The sequence below is a fragment of the Glycine max genome, chromosome 7, assembly GCF_000004515.6.
Source record: "Glycine max cultivar Williams 82 chromosome 7, Glycine_max_v4.0, whole genome shotgun sequence".
Taxonomy (NCBI): domain Eukaryota; kingdom Viridiplantae; phylum Streptophyta; class Magnoliopsida; order Fabales; family Fabaceae; genus Glycine; species Glycine max.
In genome coordinates, this window is record NC_038243.2 from 32,682,057 (window position 1) to 32,691,402 (window position 9,346).

The 9,346-nt window shown below is 34.0% G+C and overlaps 2 protein-coding genes across 3 annotated transcripts; both read right to left on the reverse strand.

Moving 5' to 3' along the window:
• Window positions 1-402: 402 nt before the first annotated feature.
• On the reverse strand, window positions 403-1,284 carry LOC100305557 (uncharacterized). Of its 2 annotated transcripts, none has more exons than XM_014777558.3 (2): window positions 1,080-1,284; window positions 403-700 (listed from the first exon to the last, which is right to left on the reverse strand). In XM_014777558.3, the coding sequence occupies exons 1-2, from the start codon at window positions 1,186-1,188 to the stop codon at window positions 573-575; spliced, it is 237 nt and encodes a 78-aa protein (XP_014633044.1). In that variant the 5' UTR covers window positions 1,189-1,284; the 3' UTR covers window positions 403-572. The 2 variants fall into 2 exon arrangements, with proteins under 2 accessions (XP_014633044.1, XP_003529239.1); XM_003529191.5 differs by having other exon boundaries at window positions 403-703; window positions 1,080-1,242.
• Window positions 1,285-3,677: 2,393 nt separating this feature from the next.
• Window positions 3,678-4,265, reverse strand: LOC102669277 (uncharacterized). Its single transcript, XM_006584307.1, has one exon. The coding sequence runs from the start codon at window positions 4,263-4,265 to the stop codon at window positions 3,678-3,680; it is 588 nt and encodes a 195-aa protein (XP_006584370.1).
• Between the last annotated feature and the right edge of the window lie 5,081 nt (window positions 4,266-9,346).

Here is a 9,346-nt window from a genome sequence, read left to right on the forward strand (position 1 = left end):
ATCATAATAAAATTTATCAAAGATACTTTTAGTAAATAATAAATATTTTTTAAAATAGGAAATTTTTTTAAAGTCATAAACCTCTCCAAAATATATTAAATTTATCTTCATTTGTTCCCCCTAAACCATTATACTAACTTTTAACTAAGTTTATGTGAATTTTTTTAACGAAGTTCATAATGCAAAAGTCAGGTAGCTACAGAGTTTGGACTAAAAGAGTTCGTTTGTCATAATCAAGTTTATATGTATTAATTTGGTGTCATAGTCTTCAACTCGATCTGCCAAACTCCTTTAGTATTGGAAAACAAATGTAATTAGTTATTTTGTGTATTTAATTTTAGCCAAAACGAACGGATACAACATAAGACAAGGAAAACAAAGGAATTTGAAAGAGAAATCATGTCAAATTAATCTAACATTCTTTTATTAAGTATGAGGGATTTTCATTTTTATTCCATGCATAACTACACTTCTCATGTAGTTTGTGTTGCTAGCATTTCTCTTTATCTATACATAGCAATAGTGATAGCAACAACTAATTCTTAGCAAAAGTTCCTACTTAGTTATGCGGTTCAGCAGCACGGTATACACTTTCCATGGAACACATAACAGCAATTAGGAGGACAAGGCAGTGCAGCACCAGTTCGCCAACTACTGTAACTATATTTCATTTCATCTACCATATTTGTATCAGCAACACCTACTAAACAAAAAATAAACAATATATAATTAATAAGGTACTTAGAATAATGTTAGTAAAATAATCGTATTTTGGTTACATATGTATCACAAACAAAACAATGAAATTGATATAAAAGCTAGTCCTCGATATGGTTAATTAATTAACCAAATGCGCATACAATTCTTCTTTGGCAATATAAAAATAAATAGAAAGGGGCCAATTTCTCTACATATTAGTTCTAGCAACCTAATATGCTTGATTAAACTTGGTTAGATTAATTAGCATATTAATATGAAGAAAATATCTACATGTATCTATAAAATGATAATATATTAACTTATTTGAGTTGTACAACTAATAACAAATGCAGGTGAAAATTTCTCATGAAAAGAGTTACCATCATTTGCATGAAAATTCTCATCCATATCTTCGGGTGCAACTTCACCAGAAAGAACGAGGACAAAAGCCAAGAACACAACAAGGACGAGCAAAGCCTTGGAACCCATTTTCCTTAAATCACTGAAACAATTTAAAACTTGTACCTGTGTTTGTTGATGAATATTCTCTATTTATAGAAAAGAGGAGAGGAGTTAAAACAACATTATTCAATTCTTGAGCCTAGTATTGATTTAATTCAATCTTATTTAGTAACTAAGTATCCCAAAATTTACGATCATGATAGTTTTATTTGTTTCCCGTTGCCTCCATTTTAATTTTTAGCTACTATTATATTACATATCTATTATAATACTATATAGTAAGGAAATTTTGGTATATTTTTTGCCGCACAAAATAAGGGTGTTTTAGACAATTTCTTTTCATATTTTTATTTTTTATTTATTTAATATATCATATATTAATTATTAGGACATTTAATAAAAAGTGGATTTCCAATGCACATTTATTAACAAAAGGACAATGAGTTTTAATGTTGTCATTAATGAGTATTGAATTTATGCATTTATTTATTATGTCATTAATGAGTATTGAAAAGGACAATGTCCTAATATCATGATAGTTTTATTTGTTTCCCGTTGCCTCCATTTTAATTTTTAGCTACTATTATCTTACATATCTTTTATAATACTATATAGTAAGGAAATTTTGGTATATTTTTTGCCGCACAAAATAAGGGTGTTTTAGACAATTTCTTTTCATATTTTTCTTTTTTATTTATTTTATATATCATATATTAATTATTAGGACATTTAATAAAAAAGTGGATTTCCAATGCACTTTTATTAAGAAAAGGACAATGGGTTTTAATGTTGTCATTAATGAGTATTGAATTTATGCATTTATTTATTATATTTATGAATTTTACTTTTAAAATAAAAAATTTATGTTAAAAAATAAAATAAAAAGAGTTTAATAGTCATGTATTAAAGTATAAAATAGTTTTATATTGTCATTTAATCACAAATCATTGTTAATATAACTTTTAAGGTAATTATTATAAAAGACAATAAACTTATCATATACGATAAACTATGATTGAATGGCATTGTGAATCTCACTACTAAAAAAAGGCTTTCTACATCGCCCTATTAATATCGGTTATTGCTAAAATCGATATTAACGAAAGCGCGGTGACATTTTCGTAATTAAATGGAGCTACTTAACATCGGTTATAGCAAAACCGATGTTAACTACTTGATGTTAACATCGGTTATTTAAAAAACTGATGTTAACATGATGTTAAGATGAATATGGTAACATCGATTTCAGCAAAACCGATGTTAACTTCATAGAGTTAACATCGATTTTGAGAAAGCCGATGTTAAGGAGTTGATTGTAACATCGGTTTGTTAAAAAACCAATGTAATGTATTTTACGTTAACATCAGTTTTGTAAAAACCGATGTTAACTATATTCAGTTAACATCGGTTATCCATAAAAAAACCGATGTTGTTATGTTTATAAGTTAAAAATTGAGATTTCACAAGCCGCGCACGCTCGAAAACCTTGCCCTCCCTCTTCTCTTTGTCACCGTGAAATCGCTCTTCTCTTTCTCCTCCCGCCTGAAATCTGCCGGAAATCGCTCCCTCGACACTCACATTGTCCTCGCTCGAACCCACACAACCCCCTACAGTGCCGGAAAACCCACATTGTCCTCACTCGAACCCACAGAACCCCCTACACTGTTCTTGGAAGTCTGGCTCGAAGAAAACCCAACATACACTGTTGCTACTAGGGTGCTGAAACAGTCGTGGCATAAGCAGGAGTAAGCTTATTTTAGGGAAATTTCTAACATAGATTCAATTATATGTAGGACTAGGGTCAGATATAGTCATAAACAAAGCTCTTCCAAGTTGTTCCTTGAGCTGAAAGAATTCACAGAAACATCATCTTCTAAATCTGAGGCTACCTCTTTTGTGTCTCTTCTTCTAGAACTTTGGAGCAGAAACTTTAGGTGCCTTGCCCCATAATTGACAGACTAGACTTGCTGTTACATGGCGAATTGGCCGAGTCATAATTGTTTATTTCACTTGACCATGAATTTGATTCTACACTTGCCTGATCATAATTGTCATCACATGAATTGTCAATGCCTGTGTACAACAATATCTCAGAATCTGGTATTCTAAATGATGTTCAAGTACTGCCTCCAATACCATGAGCCCTAAGATGCTTAACAAGGGTATTTCTTGTCACATAGTCCTGATAATTAGAGATCCCTCCAGCTGAAATTAATTGCTTGATTAAGATTTCAGAATAGAAGTAAAGCAGCTTAGTTGTATTCAGAACCCAAATAATAAGATGTTATTAGCTTCTCATTCTCCCTTATAGAACATAACATAGAAAGAGAAGTTTCTTGCCGTGAAAATGATGGATTAGCTAGGATCTCTACAGCAACTTCTATTAGAATCTCCTCCCATCCAACCGGAATTGGTTGTTCTTTTGAAAAAGGATAGCTGCCCATCATAGTGCCCCATTTAGTCTCTATAGAGAATTTTCTAGAAATGTTAAAATAAATATGTTGTCAGTCAGAAGTTTACTTGTGTGCATTGCATGCTTCAATAGTCTGCAAAATCCTCCTCCACCGCTTAGCCCTTAATCCTTCGATCTGGATAGAGATGTGCTGAATGAAGTGTTGTTTCAGGCTGAAAGGGAAAACACCTTTGATATTCATCCATGACATCGATTCCCACCAAATTGGTTGGATTTTGGTGCAATGGATAAATAGGTGAGATTCATCCTCCACAACTCCACTGCAGAAAGGGCAAAGCATATCGTTGATTTCCAGGTGTCTCCTACGCAGATTCTCTTTTATAGGCAATCTGCCCCTACATAATCTCCAAGCAAATACCGCAATTTTGCTAGGTATCTTTGTCTTCCACAGTTCCACACTCCAATCCTCCTTCTGACCACCAGTAATTTCCTCCCACATCAGATTGTAAGCGCTGCGAGTTGAGCAATTGCCTGATGGATCTCCTAGCCACTCCCAAATGTCATTTTGTTGTTGCTGTATGTTTTGTCCTTCTACCTCCCTAAGAAAGATAGTTGCATCAATTTCATTGTCGAATAGCAGTCTTCTCCATGAAAATTTCCATTCCCAGCCCATGTCATTGTGAATTCCCATCTGCCTAATGGTGTGATTCTGCTATGAGGATATGAGAAACAGCCTGGGATACCTTTCTGCTAGTGTTTCCTGTTGATAAATCCACTTGTCTTTCCAGAATCTAATTTTCTCTCCATCTCCCACCTTCCACTTCATGTTATTTTGAATGACCATTCCCTGATTGATTAAAAGCGTGTTTTAGATCCCTCCACCAAACATATTGCTTTGCTGAATTTTCTGGTTCCTCAAGGTTCCTCCAACCACCTTATTTGGATTTCAAAACTCTGGTCCACAACTCTCCTTTTTCACGCAATTTCTTTTTTTTATCATCAAAGATAATATATTATATATTGAAAGAACTACGCAGAGGTACTTAAAATACAAAAGAAGTCCATATAGATGGTTCCACAATCAGACATTGATATTCTGAGGGGGAACCAAGCTATGGATACATAATACATATGAATTTACAAGTATAGAGCTCATAACTATACAATCCCCTGCTGATACATAAAACTTTGTGGTAAATTACTTGACCAGTGATTAAAATGCACTGTAAAATCCTTCTCAAAACTTTGTGCTGCTTTGGGCTTAATGGAAAAGCACCCTTAATTTGCAGCCATGACATGGTTTCCCACCATATGGGTTGTACTTTGCTGCAGTGAAAGAAAAGATAGGATGCATCCTCTTGTTGGGTTCTACAAAGAGTACATAGTGTATCTGTGAGCTGTATCTGTCTTCTCTAATGTCAATTGTCCTCTTGCACCAATACCCGGAGCAAAAGTAGCCACTAGATGCGTTTATAAAGAAATGAAGCCAACAAGAGATTTAAAAAAAAGGAAAAACACATCCAAATCCACCAATCCAAAAGAAAGAACCTTTCACTACAAGGGATTCATGTTTGATTTTATTGGTGTAACCAACGGTATCCTCCCCGAAGCACGAGGAGGCAATCCTATTTGAGCCAAACAGTATAGGACTACTATGAACAGTAAAACTGTCCTTGAGGTGTATCTAGAACTCAAATGTGAGACCACTTTTTGAATAAACCCAGGATACCCCTACCCAAAATTCAAAGACTACGAATTCAAGATCACTGGTTAATATAAAAGAGCTTTATTTTTATGTATTAATAAATGATACTGTATCACAGGATCATAATAAATTTGCAAGTGTACATAAACCTCAGCTGTTGAGAACAAACAGATCAATGAGAAATTAAAAACAAAAGGAATCCAAATCGAATATGAGGTTTCAGAAAACAGGAACACACGTTTTTAGCATTGTCCTTTGGTTCTGAAGAGAGGCCAAACAATTTTAAGACAACCAATTAACTTGACAAGGAGTGCATACAATACAAGAAAACAAGAATCCTATGTGTAGCTATATAAACCATGAGACAAATAATAAGAGTGTGTAAACAAATCGGATTCAAAATACCAATTGGTAGATCTGTAGCAAGTAAAAAACAAGAATTGGAATAATAAGAGAACTAAACTTGGATTATGAATTATGAAAAGAAAGAGGAACTTACAAGAATAATAATGAGATTGAAAGGAAAAAAGAAATAAGAGAAGGGTAGTTTGTGTAGGCAATATAGAGTTCCTGGGAAGAAGAAGAAGAAGAAGATAGGAGTTGTTATTTTAGCTGTTGTAATATAAAATCTATTATTTAAGTACTTGATAGATAAATGCCATTCAATTCGGTTCTTTAACTTTTAAGCTTTTAAAGTGAACCAATTTTATGTTTCAAATCTTAGTTTGTTCTTTTCTTGCTCTTGATGCTTGAAATTCTGACTGTGATGTAATTTAAATGTTGTTGTCTCTCCTATCATGTGTTATTCAGAGTCTATTTTTCTTATCATGGATCTGATGACTACACATAATTGTAGTTATGTAGTATCTCCATAATTTTAAATTTATTTGATAGGGATCTAAAGACTGGCTTGATGAGCTTGAACACATTGTTATTATGTTGAACTTAGTTCATATATGCAACCAATTTTAGATCTGTTGATAAGTTAGTTCTATCAATGCAATTGACATATTTTACATAACCAAAACAACTCCTAGATTGCCCTTGCGGCTATGAGAAGTGAGAACTAATGATGCATCTTTCTAAGTAGAAGAATGGAAAAAGCTTTCCCTTCTCAACCTGGTTTCTCTTGCCCCTAAACTTCTTAAGTCCGGTGTCACTGAAGATTAGTTTATTGCTGAAGATTGATTCATGCTTGCTGAAATCAATTTCTTACACTGAGAATGCTTTAAGAAATGGTTTCCTCAATCCTGTGCGAATTGCCAATAGCTTTGAGCTCCTCATAATTAGATTTGGTGTTGTTCACTGTAGCTCCTTTAATGTAATTAGAATTTAGAACACACAGAGAGCTAGAATTAGCTCCTGCCCTCTGAAATAATCTTTAAACTTAGAGATGTTTGTTTTGACTAATGCACTTGATAAGAAAAATCAGGAATAGATAAAAATACTACTCAAGTAGATCAGTTGCTGAATTTTGTTGTTATTGACATCCCCATTCTCTATACTCCACTGTTTCAAGCTGGATTTTAGGTTCCTCAATTTGTTTTTAAGCACAATACTCCCCCATCCAAGTTGTTGGTCACCACACCACACTTCTTTAACCAGTCTTTGATACTCTTTATTTTTAGGCCAACAGTCCATCACCCTAAATGGCTTCGGGCCCCAATCCACCAGCTTTGTTTTCAAAATAATTGGATAGTGATCAGAATAATCCCTGTGGAGTACTTGATGTGAAGAATCAGGCCATTTAAGTAGCCAATGTTCTAAAACCAAGCATCTATCGAGCCTACTCCTCACAGATCCATTTGGCCTACACCAAGTAAATCTGCTACCAAAGCTTTTAATTTCCTGAATTTCCATGTCTGATATCCAATCATTGAAACTAGAACTATCATATGTGCCCACACTCCTTTGAGATGAGCCTGTTCTTTCATCCTAGCTTCTAATGCTATTGAAATCCCCAAGGACATTAAGATCAGTGGAACGATTCAGTGGGCATAGTTTGGGCAGTTGATCCAGCAGCCAGGAAAAGGCAAACCATATCTCACAAACAACAAACATGCCCCATAGCCAGACTGCATCAGTATTTTGGTGTTTGATCCTCCATGCCAAGAACAGTGCCAAGACAACCAAACGAATAAAAATGATAAGACTGTACAAACAAACATAAAAGGAAGAAGGAAATTGTCAGATGATGTAGATTATTGATGTGGTGCACATTACTTTTTAAGTGCAGGACTAGTATACATGATATAATTGTAGGATAAACAAACAAGCAAGAACTAAAAAATGTGAAGAGAAAATCAGTTTTAAAAGTCTAACTGCAAAGACTAAAAATACATACACAATATAAAGAAAAAGGATCGGGTAAGTAAATAATTGATAAGCCTTACTTGTATTCTAAGTTGGTGTTGGAATGCTTGAAGAAAGGAATAGGACCAAGTCAATATTGATAAATTGCCATACTCATATGTAAGCTTATTAATCTATCAAATCTTAAATTGCAAACATATTAATATAAACTATTATCTATTTTGGGCATGAACATGGGAATACATGCTAATGCCATATTGTTATTCAGAATAATGGGGAACAACATTGTTTAAGTTGGTATAATTAGAAAAGAAACAAAACAAAAATGATATTTTAGAAAAGAAAAAAAAAAGCATTTAAGACTAAAGCTTTATACCGATATGGGCTCAAAACGGCAGCAGGTATCTTCAGTTTCTGAGTAAGTGGTCTCCATGGTTTGTTCATCAATTCAGTTGGCTGAACAAAATCATCCTCTTTTTCATTTCCAAAACCACCTTCCTTTGGCCATATAGCATTGCCATAGCCATAGGTTCCCTTTGTTCAAAGAGCCACCTATTATGATCAAAATCTCCAGTTTGGCTCCTCACCAGTGCTGACTTCGTTGACTTCATCATGGACAATCTCCTCTCCATTTTAGACATTCCACTTGGTGGAGGAAGTAGAAGGGGATGCCCATTATCTATAGCCACTTCATCTAGTTCTGTGTTCTGATATGGCTCCTTGCATCCTGGGCATATCCCACCTCCTGTTTTTACTGCATTTATATAACAATCTCTGCATATCTTAAAATGACACTCACATGGAAAAATATCAGCACAAAGTTCATCGCTCATCACCTTAGAATCACAACCAGGAATTGCACATGAAGATCCGTTTGCACCAGCCATCTGTGGATGAATCGTTCCACTGATCTTAATGTTCTGAAAGAGAAATTCTTCTTTCTGTAGATGTTCAATTTGACTGAAGCATTTTGTTCTTCAAATGGGAAAATTTTATCCCTCAAATCTTGCAGACAAGGATCTGACCTGTTCATTTCCAAAACAGTATAGAAGTCAGGCAAAATTCAGGAAAACTCCAGCTATAGGGGGAAAAATAAAGAAATAAAAATTTCAGCCATCACAAAGAAATAAGAACAGGAAAAAAGCAGAACTGATCACATCAATTTTTCCCCGTGGTGCATGCACAAAAGCATATAATAGTATGATAAAGTGATATGAGACCAGTTAACTGCAGCAGAGAGAATTATAGACTAATCTGTCGATCATTTCTGAAAGTAGAGTCATGTTCATTGAGACTACCTTAATTTATCAAGTGGAGAAAACCCCAAGTCTCTATTGCATATTGGACAATGCTTTAATTTCTCATCTATTAACTTCTTGTCTATGCATTCCCTGCAAATTGTTGTTAAACTTAAGATTTAGACTTGCAACTTGCATACAGATTCAGAAACATAAAGGTGGATGGAAAAGAAAAACAATGAACAATATTCATTACATGAAAAATAAAAAAACTGAAAGCAAGGGAATAATGGAGACCGAGGCCTAGTTTCTAGCACAATCATACACAAGTCATAGTCACTGAAATTAACATGACTAAGCATAATCACAAGTTCCCAGAAATGCAATAGTGAATATAGAAGAAAGTCAGCAAGTAATTTGAGTATAAGAGTCCAAACTAGATAGAGGGAAGGAAATGGATGCAGGACAAAATCAAATATATTATTTATAATGTCATTTAGCCTTTTTTATTTAATT